The following is a 19096-nucleotide window of genomic DNA, read 5'->3' on the forward strand; positions in this document are numbered from 1 at the left end:
AGGTTCAACAAGGACAAGTGCAGGGTCCTGCACTAAGGACGGGAGAATCCCATGCACCGCTACAGACTAGGGACCGAATGGCTCGGCAGCAGTTCTGCAGAAAAGGACCTAGGGGTGACAGTGGATGAGAAGCTGGATATGAGTCAGCAGTGTGCCCTTGTTGCCAAGAAGGCCAATGGCATTTTGGGATGTATAAGTAGGGGCATTGCCAGCAGATCGAGGGATGTGATCGTTCCCCTCTATTCGACATTGGTGAGGCCTCACCCGGAGTACTGTGTCCAGTTTTGGGCCCCACACTACAAGAAGGATGTGGAAAAATTGGAAAGAGTCCAGCGGAGGGCAACAAAAATGATTAGGGGACTGGAACACATGACTTATGCGGAGAGGCTGAGGGAACTGGGATTGTTTAGTCTGTGGAAGAGAAGAATGAGGGGGGATTTGATAGCTGCTTTCAACTACCTGAAAGGGGGTTCCAAAGAGGATTGATCTAGGTAGCAGATGACAGTGGTAGCAGATGACAGAACAAGGAGTAATAGTCTCAAGTTGCAGTGGGGGAGGTTTAGGTTGGATATTAGGAAAAACTTTTTCACTAGGAGGGTGGTGAAGCACTGGAATGGGTTACCTAGGGAGGTGGTGGAATCTCCTTCCTTAGAAGTTTTTAAGGTCAGGCTTGACAAAGCCCTGGCTGGGATGATTTAGTTGGGGATTAGTCCTGCTTTGAGCAGGGGGTGGGACTAGATGACCTCCTGAGGTCCCTACCAACCCTGGTGTTCTATGATTCTATGTCCAGGGCTCCCTGCCCCGTCTGGTGTATGGCCCTCGGGTGCCCAGGGCTCCCGGCCCCGTCTGGTGTACGGCCCTCGGGTGCCCAGGGCTCCCGGCCCCGTCTGGTGTACAGCCTTCGGGTGCCCAGGGCTCCCAGCCCTGTCTGGTGTACGGCCCTCGGGTGCCCAGGGCTCCCAGCCCCGTCTAGTGTACGGCCCTCGGGTGCCCTGGGCTCCCGGCCCCGTCTGGTGTACGGCCTTCGGGTGCCCAGGGCTCCCAGCCCCATCTGGTTTACGGCCTTCGGGTGCCCAGGGCTCCCTGCCCCGTCTGGTGTATGGCCCCCAGGTGCCCAGGGCTCCCGGCCCTGTCTGGTGTACGGCCTTCGGGTGCCCAGGGCTCCCAGCCCTGTCTGGTGTACGGCCCTCGGGTGCCCAGGGCTCCCAGCCCCGTCTAGTGTACGGCCCTCGGGTGCCCAGGGCTCCCGGCCCCGTCTGGTGTACGGCCTTCGGGTGCCCAGGGCTCCCAGCCCCATCTGGTGTACGGCCTTCGGGTGCCCAGGGCTCCCTGCCCCGTCTGGTGTACGGCCCTCGCGTGCCCAGGGCTCCCAGCCCCGTCTGGTGTACGGCCTTCGGGTGCCCAGGGCTCCCTGCCCCATCTGGTGTATGGCCCCCAGGTGCCCAGGGCTCCCTGTCCCGTCTGGTGTATGGCCTTCAGGTGCCCAAGGCTCCCTGCCCCATCTGGTGTATGGCCCTTGGGTGTCCAGGGCTCCCTGCCCGGTCTGGTGTACGGCCTTCTGGTGCCCAGGACCTCAGCCTGAGTCCCAGTGAGGCCCCATGTGCACAGGACAGAAAGCACCAGGTCTGGCACTGACGGGCCCCCTTGTCAGCAGCTGCGGCCCTGAGGCCAAGGACTGAATGGCCCATGGAGACTGAGCTGCTCTCGCCCCTGCAGGGCAGGGCTGATGGGTGGCTCTGGGTATGGCTGAGCATGCATCTCCCCGTCCCCCTCACCGTGCTAGTCTCCAGCCTCCAGGACTGTCCATCCTAAACCTCCCATCAGCCCAGCCTCGGGGGCAGGCTGCAAGGGAGACCCTCTGTGCGCCTTCTAGCTTCATCCAGGTGATCCCCCCTGGCGGCCCAGGGGAGCAGCCTCATGGTGCTGTCATTGCCGGTGGCTGCCGGGTGATCTGAGGACCTGGCGAGCCATTGCTTTCCCGATGTGGACACGTGCGAACGAGTCGTGGGCCAGCTGGGGGAGGAGATGGGGTCGAGCTCCTGCCCACCACAGCCTCCACGGGAAGAAGCTCCCAGCTGACTGGAACCGGATTTCTGACCCCCACCCCCTGTTCCCTCTGTTCTGAGTGGATGCTGGCAGGTCTCTGGACACCACGACACACAGTAACAGCAGCAGCATCTTCTGCAAAGGGGAGTTCAGCGTTGGAGTCCCAGGACCCTAAACGCCATGCTGCAGTTCCCGGCATCCAGCGGGGCCCTGGCCGCCCAGGGCGTGGCTATGGGAGGCGTCGAAGCGCGGGATAGACAAATCTGCACCTTCATCCCAAAGGAAGGACACTGGTGGTGGATGAGCCACATCCATAAACCTTCTCCAGGAATGGCCACACCGACAGCCAAGCTTTGTGTTCTCGGCCCGTGAGCCCTGGGGTGATGGGATCTGAACCTCACTGGTGTTTCTGGGACAAGAGTTACGTGAGAGCCTGCTCCCACTGGCCGGGCTTGCACGCTGTAACCAATCCGGGAGCAGAGACAAGCCCATATGGTTGTTTGGCCAGTCACAAAGAACCGGTGCAACTCAGATCCGGTGCAACTCAGATCTGGAAGGCTAGAAGTGCCCACGAGAATCCTTGGAGTGAATAAAACAATTCGAAAAGATGTGTCTGATGAGGAATCAATGAGAGGGAATTGCACCTTGCCCGTAGGCATAACAGGACCACAGGATCCTCAGGGATCACACCACACAACCACCAGTGAAATGCAGCCACTGCTGGGCTGGAACATGCTACGAAACCGCCTCAAACAGGAAAGGAAGAATCCCAAGGAAACAGGAGCTGGGTTTTGGCCAAGGCATGGGTTGATATCCCTGCTCTTGGGCTCTGTCAAGGCACAAAGTGTTTGGTGGGGTGGTCATTTCCAGCACAATATCCACCAAACCCCTTCCGGCCTTAGGGGAGTCACTGTGGCTGTATGCCACTGGTGGTCCCATGGGAGAGGCTCTTGGATCCCTGACGTGTTCTCTTGACCTTTCTCCTTCCCACCGGAGCAGAGATAAAACCCTCTGCTCTCCTCGGGGGATGCCATCCCATCTTCCCCCCACTCGCCATCTTCCCGCCCCTCACTCTGCCATCACCACCTCGCCCTCTCCCTCCGGACAGTGCTACCAAGGCATTGTTGACTGGGGACATTTTGGTCTCTCCTGACAGAAAAGAGACTCCGTATTGTCTCCTGCGTTGAAGGTGCCGGGTTCCCTTTGGGGCAGGCCAGGGCAGGGGGAGCTGCCTGACCCATCAGGCTCTCTCTTCCTGGGTCCAGAATCCTCTGCAATGTCACTGCATCATTACAGTTCCTCCCCCCTGCCCCCCATCTCCATCTGGCTGTTCTGGCTTCTCCCCCTTCCCCACCAGCTTCTTCATCTAGCTGGTGGGGAAGGGGGAGAAGTCAGCTCAGCCCCATCCTTCTCCTCTTTCCCCCTGCACCTCCCCTCTCCCGGCAGAGATGGCGCCGAGTCGCTCCAGACGAATGACTGTTGGCTCTGGGGCGAGAGAGGCTCAGTGCATGGGGCCGGGGTTTCCTGGGGGAGACTGGAGCCTCCGGCAGATCTGTAGGGGTCAGGGTCTCCTCAGACCTCTAGGAAGGCCTAACAGCAAAGCAAATTGCCCTTAGGGGTCCCTCCCCCCCAACACCTGCTGCGTAGCCTAAGGGGCCTTTCCTCCATCCTCACCAGGGCTGTTCCCCCCCAGCAACACTCCCTGTCCCCAGACCGCTGTGCCCAGAGCCCTGCTTGTGGGGGGCAGAGGTGGGGGCAGCTGTGCAGGCTGAGGCTTGGGCTCCTCTCTGACCCCCTGGAGGAGCCAAGGCCAAGAGCCGCTGGGCTAGCCATGGCAGGGGCTCTGACAGCAGCCAAGGCCAAGCCCTGGGTTCCAGGGCGAGAGCCGGGAAGGGCCAGGTCTGGTTTGGTTCCTGTTCCCAGGGCGGGTGAACTCCCAGTGCGACGGCCGGCGTTCATTTCTGCTCTGCGTGCCCAACTCCGGCTGCCCAGGGGCCCATAGTGGAGGGGCCCAGCCCCAGAATAATTCCCCTGTAGGCAAGGGGCCCGGCCCGGTGGTGATTCCCCCGTAGGTCAGGGGCCAGGCCTGGCGGTGATTCCCCCGTAGGTCAGGGGCCAGGCCTGGTGGTGATTCCCCATAGGCAAGGGGCCCGGCCCGGTGGTGATTCCCCCGTAGGTCAGGGGCCAGGCCTGGCGGTGATTCCCCCGTAGGTCAGGGGCCAGGCCTGGTGGTGATTCCCCATAGGCAAGGGGCCCGGCCCGGTGGTGATTCCCCCGTAGGTCAGGGGCCAGGCCTGGCGGTGATTCCCCCGTAGGTCAGGGGCCAGGCCTGGTGGTGATTCCCCATAGGCAAGGGGCCCGGCCCGGTGGTGATTCCCCCGTAGGTCAGGGGCCAGGCCTGGTGGTGATTCCCCATAGGCAAGGGGCCCGGTGGTGAATCCCCCGTAGGGGAGGGGCCTGGCCCAGCGGTGAATCCCCCCAGGCGAGGGGCCCAGCAGTGATTTCCCCATAGGTCGAGGGGCCCAGCGGTGAATCTCCCATAGGGGAGGGGCCTGGCTCGGCCCTGAATCCCTGCCTAGGCAAGGGGACCAGCCCAGCAGTGATTCCCGCCTAAGTGATGGGCCCGGCTTGGCAGCGATTCCCCCGTTGGCTATGGGGCCCGGCCCGGCAGCAAATCCCCCGTAGGTCGAGGGGCCCAGTGGTGAATCCCCTGGAGGTCGAGGGGCCTGGGCCCAGCAGTGATTCCCATGCGAACCAGATGGGGAAATGTTCAGGCTGCAAGAAGGTCTCATGGCTCTGCCTGTGCCCACATGTATCCCCCTCCCCTCTTGGCCCGGGGGGAAGGACGCTCCATGGCCAAAGGGCCGGCACAGCCCTGAGCCTCGCACCACGAAGCCTTCCCCAGGAGGCTGCGGCGATCCCCAGCAGGGCAGGGCTCCGGGACGCCTCCGGCCCCGGCCCTTCCGGGGTGTCTGACTCGCTGCCCCTTGGGAGGCTGGGGCGTCTCTGTTCCTTCCTCCTCTCCCCGCCACATGCCTCCCTCTTTCATCCCCCCTGCGCCCCCCACCAGTGCTCAAGGGATCCCTGTCGGGCCCCTCCTGCTGGGCGGACCCCCTGCCCCTTGTTCGAAACATGGTAGCGCTGCGGGGAAGGACCATGTAACCCGCTAACCTGGAGCTTGTGAGCATGGTGCTGTACACTTGGGGCAGCGGAAGGGCGAGATGCTGAGCGAAAGGGCATTTCCCTAAAAGGTCCCTTCAGGTAAAGCCTGGCCCTCATTTTTCCTGCGGGTTTCCCTTCGTGCCATCCAGCATCGGTGGCCACCATCTCTCCTTCCAGCCTCCTCTCTCTTCCCACCCCTCTCCGTCCATCCCTCCCACTCCGAGAGCAACCCTGGCCTTGCTCAGGTCAGCTGGGGGGCAAGGATCTCCCCAGCCCACCCCCTTCCTCCAGCCTTCCTTTCCCCTCGCCGCCCTGCTCCCGCGTTCCCTGATGCCCAGCCCCACTGGTTTAGGGAGCCCGATAAGTGCCCTATCAACATGTTAATCAAATTACTTAGGAGCTAAAATTGATGCTTTTCATTAATTATACAAGATTATTCTAATTGCAAATTCAAATTTATGCACTCGGAACAGAAGGTGTTCGGCAGCGTTGCTGGGAATTTGCATATTAAATGGGGAGCGTTGTGCATTATAGATGCTAATGTATGCACATTGTCTTTATTTTTAACTCCCGGGCCCATATGCGCGGCTGCCGCTTAAGGAGGTGAAGAAGTCCAACGTGGGTTTATTATTATTTTTCCCCCCTCCTCTTAGTCAAAGTCGGCGGTGCCAGAGGGGTGTGGGAGCAGCCATGTGGGGGTTCATTGGGGGATCAGAGCTCACTTGCTTGCTGTCAATCTTGGATCCTTCCCGGGATAGGGAGGGGGAATAGTGTCCCCCCCACTGCACTTCCACGTTCCTTCCTTTCTTTGATTTCCACCTGGGACGGTGGCTGGGCCTCCTAGAAACGGGATCCTTACCTAGGTGCCCTTCTCGCTTTCTGTCGCTCTGTCTTCTACGTTCTCGCGCTCTTGGAGGTTGTCTCCTGGACTCGATTAGCCTCAAAGGCTGAGTTATTTCTTTATTTCTTTATTTGAATGGGAGACATGACGAGAGAGATTTTCTCTCTTTCCTTCTTTGGATTCCCCGAGACAGTTTTGTATTTTCAGTGCGTTTAGTTGGACTGATTGACTTTTCCGGGGGAGGAATCGCCCCCTTGCCTGGACCCTGCCTTCAGCTGGCATGGGGGAGAGCCATGCAAGCAGGGCGAGACAGTCCTGATTGAATGCGGGAGGGGGGTTGCCATGTGCATAAGGTTGAGACGGCCTTAGAGGTGCTGTCCAGGCCGGGGGCAGAGCTGAGCCGTTCTAGGGTGGGCACGGAGGGGCTCCAGCACATGTCTTCGTGTGGGTGCTACAGGTTCTGGAGCATTTCCGACGGGGTTCGAGAGCAGCAGCGTGTGTTAAGGACTCTAGATGGCGGTTCTAAAGCGGCGGTGTGCACCGAGGGTTCTAGGTCAGGGTTCTAGAATGGTGGCGCACGCTAAGGGTTCTGGAGGAGGTTCTAGATCGGCCACTTGTGCTCGGGGTTCTAGACCGCCACCCCCACGCCATTCTCTCCACGAGGCGGGTTTCCGTTCTCTGGGGCTGGAGGTGTAGGACACCTGCTCTTTGCACTGGTTTGTCTGAGCTCCATCTGCGAGGGAGGGTTCGTGGGCACAGTGCCCTGGAGCAGGGGATGGGGCAGTCCCTCGCGGGGCAGCTCTGCTGTGGCTGGGTCTGTATTAGAGCCTCCGGGTCAGGACACCACGTGACCAGGGAGGTATTGAGAAATGCTGGGGAGCTCCGAGAAGAGCCACGAGCAAGCCTGGGTTTGGGGGCGCTGGAGGGATAAGCAATGACGAAGGAGGGACTTGAGAGTTGTCTGCCAGTGCCTGATGGGCAGTGACCCTGGGGGAGAGCCCGGGGTCAGTCGGGTGCAGCTAAGAGGCTCGGGGCTGGTGTTCTTTGTGTTGTGCTGAGTCCCATTGTGCTGAGCAAGGCCCAGAGCTATGCGGAGACGTGGTCCGCGCCACGCAGCTCTCATGGTCTAATTAAAACCAGACCCAGTGGGCCAGACTCTTAGCTGGTGTTGATGGGTGTGGCTTGGCTGACCTCGGTGAAGCATCACTTGCTGGTGGATCTCCTCGGACCTCTAGGAAGGCCTAACAGCAAAGGAAACTGCCCTTAGGGGTCCCTTCCCGCCCCAACACCTGCTGCGTAGCCTAAGGGGCCTTTCCTCCATCCTCACCAGGGCTGTTCCCCCCCAGCAACACTCAGTGCGGGGTGGGGAGGCGGTGTTACAAACCATAAAGCGATGGGGAAGGGAGGGTAGGTGGGGTCATGGTAATGAGCCTGCAGGTCTATCTGCTGCTGATTAATTATTCTTTGTACAGTGGTAGCACCTAGGAGCCCCAGTCCCAGAGCAGGGCCCCACTGCGCCAGGCGCTGGACAGACAGGGCAAAGAGAGAGTCCCTGCCCACAGACCAAGAACCCACAGGAGGATCCAGGTGGATGGGGGGATACAAGGGAGCGAGGAGCTCATGTTGGATACCGTGTGCACGGCTTGGTGGTTCCAAGGCATTTCAGAGTGGGGGTGTGGGGGTTTTAAACATACTAGATAGGGACTGGCAGCCCCCACGTGCCAGGATCCCTGCGGCTATGCTGCCCTGCCATTATCACAGCAGCTGGGGGTCTCAGCCCAGGGCTCCCCACACTGAGGGAGGTTGAGAACAGGTGTTGGGGTCCTTGCCACCCTGCCCTTCCCAGCTGGCTAAATGGGGGGGCTCGATCGTGGCTAACCGGGGGGATCGCAGTGGGGGAAAGGGTGACGCCCTGGGCTTTGGGATCAGTGTAGAGGAGTAGAGGGGAGTGATATGGTAGGAGCCATGGACCAGCAAGATGACTGGAGCGTGTTGAATGGAGTCGGGGTGAGGCACGGCTGCCTGGAACCTGCTGCAGACCTGAAGCCAGGTATGCGGAGGCCCCAGTGATGAGACACAAGCGTCTCTGCCAGCCCCCGCTGGGATGGCCCCATAGAAAGCTGCCATGCTCCGTTGTGGGGGCACGCAGGGTGTTGGTGGGACGCTGCTCACGGCAGAGACTGCCTCTCTCCGTGCTCCGTCCAGCACTGAGCACACTCGACAAATAGTAACAACTGCAGGTGTCTGCAAGCGCTGTCATCTGCATAGCGCGCCCACGGGGAATCCGGCAGGCCCCGGGGTCGGGGACGTGCCCACGGCCCAGACGTGGGGTCTGGCAGGGATGGTGTGCATGCGATGGGGGTACGGGAGTGCTGGGTTTGTGGGGAGCGATGTAGGTGGGGCGTGGGAGGGCAGGGTGTCGGTGTGCGGGGAGGGCGGGGGCCGTAGGGTGCAGTGTGTAGAGAGGGGGACTGTATTAAAGTGCTGGTGATGGAGTCCTGCTCCTGGCTGCCTGCTGTTTCCTGTCCCCTCCTGTCCGCTCTGCCGCAGGGGCTCCGTCCATCCCCAGCGAGCTCTGAGCCATGGAGCACAGGGCAGGGAGGGTGGCTCTGGGCCTGTAACCACACCCCTGTGTCTGGGGTCCTGGCTGGGGCTGGGGGCAGCAGCAGACGTTGCAGGGGAAGGTGCAGGAGCCTCACAGTAGCAGATGTGGGATAATCTGCCCCCTGCATTCATAGACTCGTAGACAGGACGGGCTGGAAGGGACCTCGAGAGGTTATCTAGCCCAGCCCCCCGTGCAGAGGCAGGGCCAGGTACACCTAGACCAGCCCTGACAGGGGTTTGTCCAACCTGTTCCTAAACACCTCCGGTGACAGGGATCCCACAACCCCCAGGGAAGCCTGGTCCAGAGCTTCACTCCCCTGAGAGTTCGACAGCTTTTCCCAATATCTGACCTAAATCTCCCTGGCTGCAGGTTAAGCCAGTTACTTCTCGTCCTGCCTCCAGTGGACACAGAGAACAGTGGATCCCCGTCCCCTTTATAACAGCCCTGCACAGCTGTTATCAGGTCCCCTTTAGGCGTCTTTCCTCCAGACTAAACTTTTAACCTTCCCTCTCAGGTCAGGTTTTCGGAACCTTTTCTCGGTTTTGTTGCTTTTCTCTGGAGTCTCCAATTCATCCTCCTCTTTCCTAAGTGTGGCACCCAGAACTGGCCACAGTGCTCCAGCTGGGGCTTCACCAGTGCTGAGTAGGGCCGGACAATCATCTTCCGTGTCTTACATACGGCGCTCCTGTGCATACAGCCCGGAATATTGGCCCTTTTGGGGGACTGCATCCCATTGGTGGCTCTTAGTCAATTTGTGATCCACGACAGCCCCCAGAGGCTTGTCAGCCGTCTGCCGCCTCGCCAGCGAGCCCCCAGTTTGCTTTTCCCTTCCACACTGAAGTACCTGTGTGCTCGTCTTAATAGTATTTCACCTTGTTGATTTCAGACCAGTTCTCTAATTTGTCAGGGTCCTTTTAAATCCTCATCCTGTCCTCCAAAGTGCTTGTAACCCTCCCAGCTTGGCGTCGGCCACAGAGCTTATGCACAGACTCTCTACTCCATTGCCCAAGTCATTAATGAATACACTGATTAGTGGCACGCGCAGAGCTGAGCCCTGAGGACCCCACTAGCTGTGACCTCCCAGTCTGACAGCAAACCATTGATAGCTCCTCGTTCATCCAGCTGGGCACCCACTTTACAGTCATCCAATCGAGACCACATTTCCCTAATTTTCTAGGAGACTGTACCGTGGGACTGTGTCAAAAGGACTAAAATCAAGTTCTATCATGTCTTCTGGTCCCCCCGATCCACTAACCCAGTAACCCTGCCAAAGAAGGAAATTTGGCTGGTTTGGCATGATTTGTTCTTGACAAATCCATACTGGCTATTCCTGATTGTTCAATAATTTGTTCCAGTATCTTTCCATGTATCAAAGTTAGTCTGTAATGCCCCAGTTCTCTTTGTCCCCCTTTGTAGAGACTGGTTCAATGTTTGCCCTTCTCCAGTTCTCTGGGACCTCACCCGTCCAGCCTGAGTGCTCGAAGACCATCTCCAACGGCTCTGAGATTGCTTCACCTAGTTCCTGAAGCACCCTCGGGTGGATTTCCGCAGGCCCTGCCGACGTGAATCCATCGCACTTGAGTACATGCAGAGCTCGAGTAGCTAAGGTTGGCCGAGGCCCTGAAGCAGGAGGTGTAATATCCCTTCTGGAACTTGGGGGGTTAGTTGGGAATCACTTGGGATGTTCTTGTTATCCATGGGAAAGTCCAGCCCCTCTTTGGATCTTGCTTCCCCGAGAGGAGAGTTGGGGAGAGCTGGAGGCCGGCTGATGACCTGGAGTTGTTCCCTTGGGGCAGGTTCCTACCTTTCCCGTCATCGTCCACATTAGCGGTGATACCCTGGAGTGTCCCTCGCCCCCAGCCCCCCAGTGATCCTTCGTGGGAGCGTAGCCATCCGAGGGGGCTGCGGGGCTTTGGCACAGACGTGGGGAGAATACTGGGGGTAGCGAGGCCTTGGAGAACTGACTGCGTTTGCTTTGGGGGCAGAGGGGCAGCTGGTGAGATCTCGGGGAAGGAGCTGGCAGAATGACAGGGAATAGGGCTGGGAAAGACCTGTGTGGTCCCTTCTCCTTCAGCTCCTGGGGCCACTGCAGGTGGGTTCATCCTCCCTGACTGTGTCCTGTCTACTCTGCCATGTCCCAGGTGCCATCCTCCATTCACAGCCCGACAGACCCCACTCCTGTGGCCGCCGGCCGGCTCTCCCTTTCCCTGCCCAGAGCACCCCGGCCTGCTGGAGCCCTGAGCTAATGGCTCCCGGCGCCGGGCTCCTCACCGCGCACCCATAGAATCATAGAATATCAGAGTTGGAAGGGACCTCTGGAGGTCATCTAGTCCAACCCCCTGCCCAGAGCAGGATCAATCTCCAACTAAATCATCCCAGCCAGAGCTTTGTCAAGCCTGACCTTAAAAACTTCTAAGGAAGGAGATTCCACCACCTCCCTAGGTAACGCATTCCAGTGTTTCACCACCCTCCTAGTGAAAAAGATTTTCCTAGTATCCAACCTAAACCTCCCCCACTGCAACTTGAGACCATTACTCCTTGTCCTGTCATCTTCTATCACTGAGAACAGTCTACATCCATCCTCTCTGGATCCACCTTTCAGGTAGTTAAATCAGCTATCAAATCCCCCCTCATTCTTCTCTTCCACAGACTAAACTATCCCAATTCCCTCAGCCTCTCCTCATAAGTCGTGTGTTCCAGACCCCTAATCATTTTTGTTGCCCTTCGCTGGACTCTCTCCAATTTCTCCACATCCTTCTTGTAGTGTGGGGCCCAAAACTGGACACAGTACTCCAGATGAGGCCTCACCAATGTCGAATAGAGGGGGACGATCATGTCCCTCAATCTGCTGGCAATGCCCCTACTTATACACCCCAAAATGCCATTGGCCTTCTTGGCAACAAGGGCACACTGCTGACTCATATCCATCTTCTCGTCCACTGTCACCCCTAGGTCCTTCTCTGCAGAACTGCTGCCTAGCCACTAGATCCCTAGTCCGTAGCGGTGCATGGGATTCTTCCATCCTAAGTGCAGGACTCTGCACTTGTCCTTGTTGAACCTCATCAGATTTCTTTTGGCCCAATCCTCCAATTTGTCTAGGTCCCTCTGTATCCTATCCCTACCCTCGACTGTATCTACCACTCCTCCCAGTTTAGTGTCGTCCGCAAACTTGCTGAGGGCGCAATCCACACCATCCTCCAGATCATTAATGAAGATATTGAACAAAACCAGCCCCAGGACCAACCCTTGGGGCACTCCGCTAGATACCAGCCTCCAACTAGACATGGAGCCCAGGCCTGGCAGGAATGGCTACGGCAAGGTGGGTGGGCCGGACACTGGACAGAGAGGATTGGGCACCCGGGGAGCAGCCTGCCAGGGAGGGCTCCTGGGGCAGGCGCCCGCAGCAAGAGGGGGATCATGCTGGGGTCAGTTACCTGTGGGGGGGTTACTTTACTGAGACCCTCTCCCTGTGTCCAGCCCTGGGGAAAGGCACTGGGCTGCCAGGACAGTGGTGGGGCCGGCTCCCTCCATGTGCCCTGACAATGGGCCCCGATACGAGGTACCAGTGGTTTTTGAGGTGCAGCCGCCCATCCCATTGGGAGCCAAACTGAGACCACCCGCCCACGCTCGTCCCCTCCAGGGCTGGACTGGATTCCCCTCAGGTCAGAGGCCCTATCCCCTGAGCCATCCAGTTCCCCCAACCTCTGCAAATGTGAGCCTGCAGCCAGCTTGGGGTGCTCACTAGGCCCAGGGGTCCCTGTACCTGGGGGGGTGTGGGGGTGGGTACAGGGCTGGCACCGGGCCAGGGAACGGCTGTGACCTGGCCTCTGCTGCCCCCTCTGACGCCGCTTGGTTCCCTCCGGGCCCAGAGACGCCCCAATTCTCCGGCTAGCCGCAGTGACCCCAGCTCCTCTCTGCCCCTCCCCTGCACTCCAGACTTGCTGCTCAATCAGCGGCTAATGGGGCTGCTGCTAAGTGGGCTCCTTCCCGCTGCGGCTCCTCTCGGCTGAGTCAGCTCCCCCTCCACCCCCCCATCAGCTGCCTTCTCCTAACCCCCCTTCCCCCATCTGCCCCTCCGCCAGCCCCCCCTTCATGCACCATCCCTCACTGTCCCCTGGCCGCATCCCCCTTGCTCTCCTCACCTCCTGTCCCCACAGTCTGCCCAGTCTGCTCTGCCCCTGGCCCCAACTCTGCCCTGGCTCTGCCCCCTTCCCGGAAATGGGGCAGGAGCAGGAGGAGGGATGGGATGGGGGTGGGGGAACAGCTGGGGTTGGTGCAAGGTGGGATTGAGGTGCATTAGCAGAGCGGGGGGGGCAGGCAGACGGGCTGGGCTAGCAGGGGCTGTGGGTTGGGAGCGAGGGGCACCGGCAGGGCTGGGGGGGAGCCCAGGGCCGGGCTAGCAAGGGCTGTGGGTCGGGAGTGAGGGGCACCGGCAGGGCTGGGAGGGAGCCCAGGGCCGGGCTAGCAGGGGCTGTGGGTCGGGAGCGAGGGGCACCGGCAGGGCTGGGGGGAGCCCAGGGTCGGGCTAGCGGGGGCTGCGGGTCGGGAGTGAGGGGCACCGGCAGGGCTGGGGGGAGCCCAGGGCCGGGCTAGCGGGGGCTGCGGATCGGGAGCGAGGGGCACCGGCAGGGCTGGGGGGGAGCCCAGGGCTGGGCTAGCGGGGGCTGCGGGTCGGGAGCGAGGGGCACCGGCAGGGCTGGGGGGAGCCCAGGGCTGGGCTAGCGGGGGCTGCGGGTCGGGAGCGAGGGGCACCGGCAGGGCTGGGGGGGAGCCCAGGGCCGGGCTAGCGGGGGCTGCGGATCGGGAGCGAGGGGCACCGGCAGGGCTGGGGGGGAGCCCAGGGCTGGGCTAGCGGGGGCTGTGGGTCGGGAGCGAGGGGCACCGGCAGGGCTGGGAGGGAGCCCAGGGCCGGGCTAGCAGGGGCTGTGGGTCGGGAGCGAGGGGCACCGGCAGGGCTCGGTGGAGCCCAGGGCCGGGCTAGCGGGGGCTGCGGGTCGGGAGTGAGGGGCACCGGCGGGGCTCGGTGGAGCCCAGGGCTGGGCTAGCGGGGGCTGCGGGCTGGGATGGGGGGCACAGCAGTGAGGCAGGGGAGCCCAAGGCGGAAGCACTGGGGCTGCCGGTGTGGAGTGGGGGAAGCAGGGAGCGGCCTGGGGTCCCAGACCTGGCCCTTCCCTCCGTGGAAGCTGCTAGGCTTGTGCACGTGCCCACCAGAGACACGTCCTGATCGGTGAGTTCCCAGCCCCCGCGCTGCAAAGGGGGAGCCGCGCTCCCCGCCTTGCATGGCCCCGGCCACGGATAACCCCCGGGGGCCGAGAGCAGAGCCCCGATCCACAACTCGTGCACACACCCCCATGTGCGCACACCTCTCCCCCCCCCACACACGCACACGCCCCCCCCCACACGCACAGGGCTCCCCTCGGTCCACTCCCTGTATTAATACCTGCATGGTGTCACGGCTGAGGCGAGAGGGGAGCTGGCCCCGCTCCAGCCGGCCCGAGTAGCCAGGCAAAGCTTCTGCTCCCAGCCCTGGCCTTACGTCCCCTCCCGCTCCCAGCTGCGGGTGCCGGCAGAGCGGCTCCTAACGCCAGCCCCGGGCACTGGTAGGGGCAGACTCCCCGCAGCCGACCGTAAAGGCTGGAGACGGAGCAGACCTCCCAGGCCCGTATCCTGGGGCCAAGGCGGGAGCGAGCGCCCAGTGTCGCACCCATTGAGAGTGGAGAGGGTCTGGAAGGAATCGCTGCTGGGGTCCTGGGCCCCAGCCCTGTGGCTGGTCCTCGTGTGTGTGCAGGGGGCTCCAGGGTCCTCGTGCTTCCCCGGGTGCAGGGGCTGCTCCCTGCTTGTGTCTGGCTCAGCGGGGTGGCCACGGAGCAGTGGCTGTGACCGGGGGCTGTCTGCAGTGGGGGTGCAGTGCCCTGGCGTGGAGGGGAGGGTGTGGATTGATTTATTGGGGGAGCAGGGTTTGTACCACAGAAGCACTCAGAGGCCTCGACTGAGATCAGGGCCTGGTGGGCCAGGCGCTGCTCAGACACATGGTGAGAGACAGACCCTGCCCCAAAGAGCTCACAGGCTAAACAGAGCAGGCAAAGGGTGGGAGGGGAAACCGAGGCACAGAGCAGGGCTGTGTGGGACTGTGCGTTTGTGTAGCTGGCTGTGAGGGGGTGATCTAGGTCACAGGGTGGCTGGCTCTTTAAGGTGCCCAGACTCACCTGTGACTGATCAGCAAACCAAGCCAGTGTAAAAGCCAGGGGGGAGCTGCCAGGAGCAGGGAGATTGGCAGGAAGCCCCTGAACCTGGAGGGGCGGATCCAGGGAGTGGGTGGGCTCCTGGAGCAAGGTGACTGAAGCAAGCCGTAGGGACTAGAGAGGCCTCAACGGAAGATCCTGGCTCTGGGGGAAGCCCTGGAAATTGCACTGAACTGTTTTACCGGAGAGAAAAACAGTGCGGGTCTGGCCAGAGCTCTGGGCGTGGGGGCAGCCGAGGCGGGGCAGGCAGGTCAGACCATGCAGTGGCTCAGTGTGCCTGGGCTGGAGGTCGCAAGCGCGTGATTTAGGGCACGTGCCCCTTGGCACACACCCCGTAAGTGGGATGTGGAAGGCTCCAGCCGGATACTTGTACGTTTGGTTTTGGGGGCACTGGCTGACAGGAGTGTCCTAAATTCTAAGCCTGACTTGTTCAGCCGTGTGTCCCTCCCCCACTCTCTGCCTCAGTGTCCCCATCTGCAAAATGGGGGTGAGAGTCCTGTAAACGGGCAAGCGTACATGTGTCACCACTGCCCTCTGCTGGGTGGAATCAGAAGTGCCCCACCACGTCTCATAGGCCCTGTGCTGCTAGCAGAGGAGCTTCTCCTTGAGCGGTCCTGGCAGGGGCCTGGGCAGTTTGATCAAGGGATTCAAATTCTCGCCCCCTTCCCCCCCATGGCTGTGAAGTTCCATGGGGTGCAGCAAGGGGCCCCCCACATAGGGTATATTACTCCTGCAGGATCCTTCCACCGCTTTCCTGGTTCCTGCAGCCAGCTAGGCGGGTTCCCCCCAGCTTTCCCCTCCCCTGGGGCGCAGGGGTGCCCCTGGGGAGGGGGGACTATGGTGGGGGGCCGGAGGGTGCCAGCTGTGATAGCAGGGAGCAGGGATGATGAAGGATCCCCTCCACATGTCACTTACAAACCTGGCCCCCTGGAGCCACTAATGAGGGGTCACCTGCTAACGAGGCACTAGGAATACCCCAGTGTCCCCAGCCCCCCGCGGGGTAAGTGAGAGGGGAAGCGGGAGGAAGAATTATCCCTGTGGTAGAGATGGGAACTGAGCCCCCCACCCCTGTCTGGTGACCGCCCTGGCATTCTGCAAGGCCCATCTCCGTGCCCTGCCCCTGGGGGAGAGGGGCATGTTAAGGGCTATTGATGGGGGGAGAGAGCTTGGGCTGAATAATGTTCGGGGCAGGGGGGCTTTTCATGGGTAGGGGCTGAGGGGCAGCAGCTGCTGGCTTTCCCCGGGAATGGGCCGTATGCTGGAGATCTGGCCAAGGGCAGGTGCGTTCACCCAGGAGATGAGGGGTCTCGCGATGGGGACAACTCAGGGGGCGCTCGGTGCTGGGTGGGGGGCCCCGGCTAGACTGGACACGGCATGTGTTGGTGGATCTTTGGGTCTGTCCAGGTAGGTGCGGGTTTGTAGATCCCCGTGTGGCCAGGTGTGTCTAGGTGTCTCTGCGTATAGGTGTGTGCTGCTAGGCCCCTTGGGGTGGCCAGGGGGGTGTGTCGGGATGTGTGTGGGCTGGTAGGTGGGCGCGCATGCGTGTATAGGTCTGTTGCTAGATCCAGGTGTGTCCGGGTATTGGTAGGTCCTGGGGTGTCCAGGTGTCAGTAGGTTCCGGGGTGTCTGGTTGTTGGTAGGTCCCGGGGTGCCCGGCTGTGCGAGTGGGTAGGGATCGGGGTGCCTGGCTGTGTGTGTGGGTCGGTCCCGGGGTGCCTGGCTGTGCGTGTGGGTAGGGATCGGGGTGCCCCAATGCGTGTGGGTTGGTCCCGGGGTGCCTGGCTGTGCGTGTGGGTCGGTCCTGGGGTGCCCAGCTGTGTGTGTGGGTTGGTCCCGGGGTGCCCGGCTGTGCGAGTGAGTAGGGATCGGGGTGCTCAGCTGTGTGTGTGGGTAGGGATCGGGGTTCCCAGCTGTGCGTGTGAGTGGGGATCGGGGTGCCCGGCTGTGCTTGTGAGTGGGGATCGGGGTGCCCGGCTGTGCATGTGGGTAGGGATCGGGGTGCTCGGCTGTGCGTGTGGGTAGGGATCGGGGTTCCCAGCTGTGCGTGAGAGTGGGGATCGGGGTGCCCGGCTGTGCGTGTGAGCGGGGATCGGGGTGCCCGGCTGTGCGTGTGGGTAGGGATCGGGGTGCCCGGCTGTGCGTGTGAGCGGGGATCGGGGTGCCCGGCTGTGCGTGTGAGCGGGGATCGGGGTGCCCGGCTGTGCGTGTGAGTGGGGATCGGGGTGCCCGGCTGTGCGTGTGGGTTGGTCCCGGGGTGCCCGGCTGTGCGTGTGGGTCGGTCCCGGGGTGCCCAGCTGTGTGTGTGAGCAGGGATCGGGGTGCCCGGCTGTGCGTGTGGGTCGGTCCCGGGGTGCCCGGCTGTGTGTGTGAGCGGGGATCGGGGTGTCCGGCTGTGCGTGTGGGCGGGGATCGGGGTGCCCGGCTGTGCCTGTGAGCGGGGATCGGGGTGCCCGGCTGTGCGTGTGAGCAGGGATCGGGGTTCCCGGCTGTGCGTGTGAGCGGGGATCGGGGTTCCCGGCTGTGCGTGTGAGCGGGGATTGGGGTGCCCGGCTGTGCGTGTGAGTGGGGATCGGGGTCTTCTCCTCCTAGGCCAGCCCTGCACGAGTGCTGCTGCGGCCCATTAATAATTGACGGCATGATGGCGATTACGGGGCCTGTACAAGCGTCCTGAATATTTCCTCGGGCCCTGCTGCTGCTGGGAATGGATGGGGCTCCCTCCTCATCCATCCTCCGCAGGGGGCTCTTCCCTGCTGCTGCCTCAGCTTCTCCCTGTGGGGCCGGGCTGGGCTGCCCCACACTCCTGGACTCCTCTCCCCTTCTCTGGCCCAGCCTGCTCTGCACCCTCCCCAGCCCCTCTCATGCCTGGGGCTCTCACCCCCTGCTCTCCAGGCTGCTCCTCCGGGGGGCGTCCTACCCACAGCCCTCGGCATCAATCCCCGCTCTCCCCTCCCCCCAGGACTCCTGGGTCCCGCGGCTTGGGCTCCCTGATTGATCGGGCTCCCTGATTGATCGGCTCTGCAGCAATAAAACCCATTAGCTGCCTGCAGCCAGGGAGGGCTCAGGTGGTGGTCAATACCCAGAGCGGCTGGGGAGAAGCCGCTGGAAGGGCCAGCCCGGCGCTCGCCGGCAGAGATAGCTGGATGTGTGTCTGTGGGGACCGATGGGCCGCGGGTGGGCGGGGGCGTCTGCACGCGGGAGTCGGGGTGGGGGTGCTCTAGCCGGGTGCTGGGGGTGCTGCAGGGGGGCATGGCTGTGACTGGCGTTGGGGTTGGGGGGGCATGTGGGGGTTCGTGCAGCCTGCCATGGGTCTGCCAGCCCTCGCCACCCCACCCGCCGCCATCGGACCAGCCACCCGAGCTTGCTGCCCCCCCGGGGGGCAGAGGAGAGACCTGGCATGGCATCCCGCCTGGCCTGCCCGGCCCCCACCAGGAAGCCAGAGCCCTGGGAATGGGGCTGGTTCCCCATGTCACCCCAAGGGCACTGGCCTGGTCCCCGTCATTTCACAGCGGCGTGGGGACTCTCCCCGGGACATCCCCACCCCACAGCCCGGGTGGGGAGACACCCAAGGCTCGGGGCGGGGGGGCATGGGCTCTGCCCCTGCTCAGTGGGTACGGATCTCCCTGGGGGCGTGTGGGATGGGGCAGGTGTGGTGGGATGGGAGATGTATGGGGGTGGGATTGGGAGGTGAAGCCATAGGCTGCGGGACCAGTAGGACAGGACCCCCCCCAACACACGCATTAAATATCCGGATTTCTCCCCTTTTCTCTCAGGTTTTTCCTCAAGTTCTTCCTCAAGTGCAACCAGAACTGCCTGAAGAACGCGGGGAACCCCCGGGACATGCGCCGCTTCCAGGTGAACCCCCGCCCCCCGGGACAGGGGCCCCCACCCGGCAGGTCGGGACTGCAGCACCCCCCAAGCGCCGGGGCTGGGGACGAACAGCGGGGGCTCGGTCATGGCCTCCAGCCAGGCCCCCGCTGCCCGCTCTGGTGCTGTCCCGCTGCGCCACCCCCTGGGTGGGGAGAAAGGGGGCGTCGGGCTGGGGATGGGCCCCATGGGCCCCCCAGCAGGTAGCTCCGAGAGCAGCCTGGGACGGGCCTCGCGGGGAAGGGCACAACCCCGGGGTGTTCCTGACACGGAGGTCTGGGGGTGTGGAGACGGCTCCCCTGGGAGGGCTGGGCGGGGGGTCCGTGACTTGGGCCA

At 62.2% G+C, this 19096-nt stretch overlaps 1 protein-coding gene across 4 annotated transcripts in view; it reads left to right on the forward strand.

The window, feature by feature from the left end:
* EBF4 (EBF family member 4) overlaps positions 1-19096 on the forward strand; it is a 97806-nt gene that overhangs the window by 43932 nt on the left and 34778 nt on the right. For all 4 annotated transcript variants that reach the window (XM_073343083.2, XM_073343080.2, XM_073343082.2 and 1 more), the window contains one exon: positions 18667-18748. In XM_073343083.2, the coding sequence (XP_073199184.2) occupies positions 18667-18748 (82 nt within the window). The remainder of the gene's footprint in view (positions 1-18666; positions 18749-19096) is intronic.

Source organism: Lepidochelys kempii, chromosome 4, assembly GCF_965140285.1.
Source record: "Lepidochelys kempii isolate rLepKem1 chromosome 4, rLepKem1.hap1, whole genome shotgun sequence".
NCBI classification, from domain to species: Eukaryota; Metazoa; Chordata; order Testudines; family Cheloniidae; genus Lepidochelys; species Lepidochelys kempii.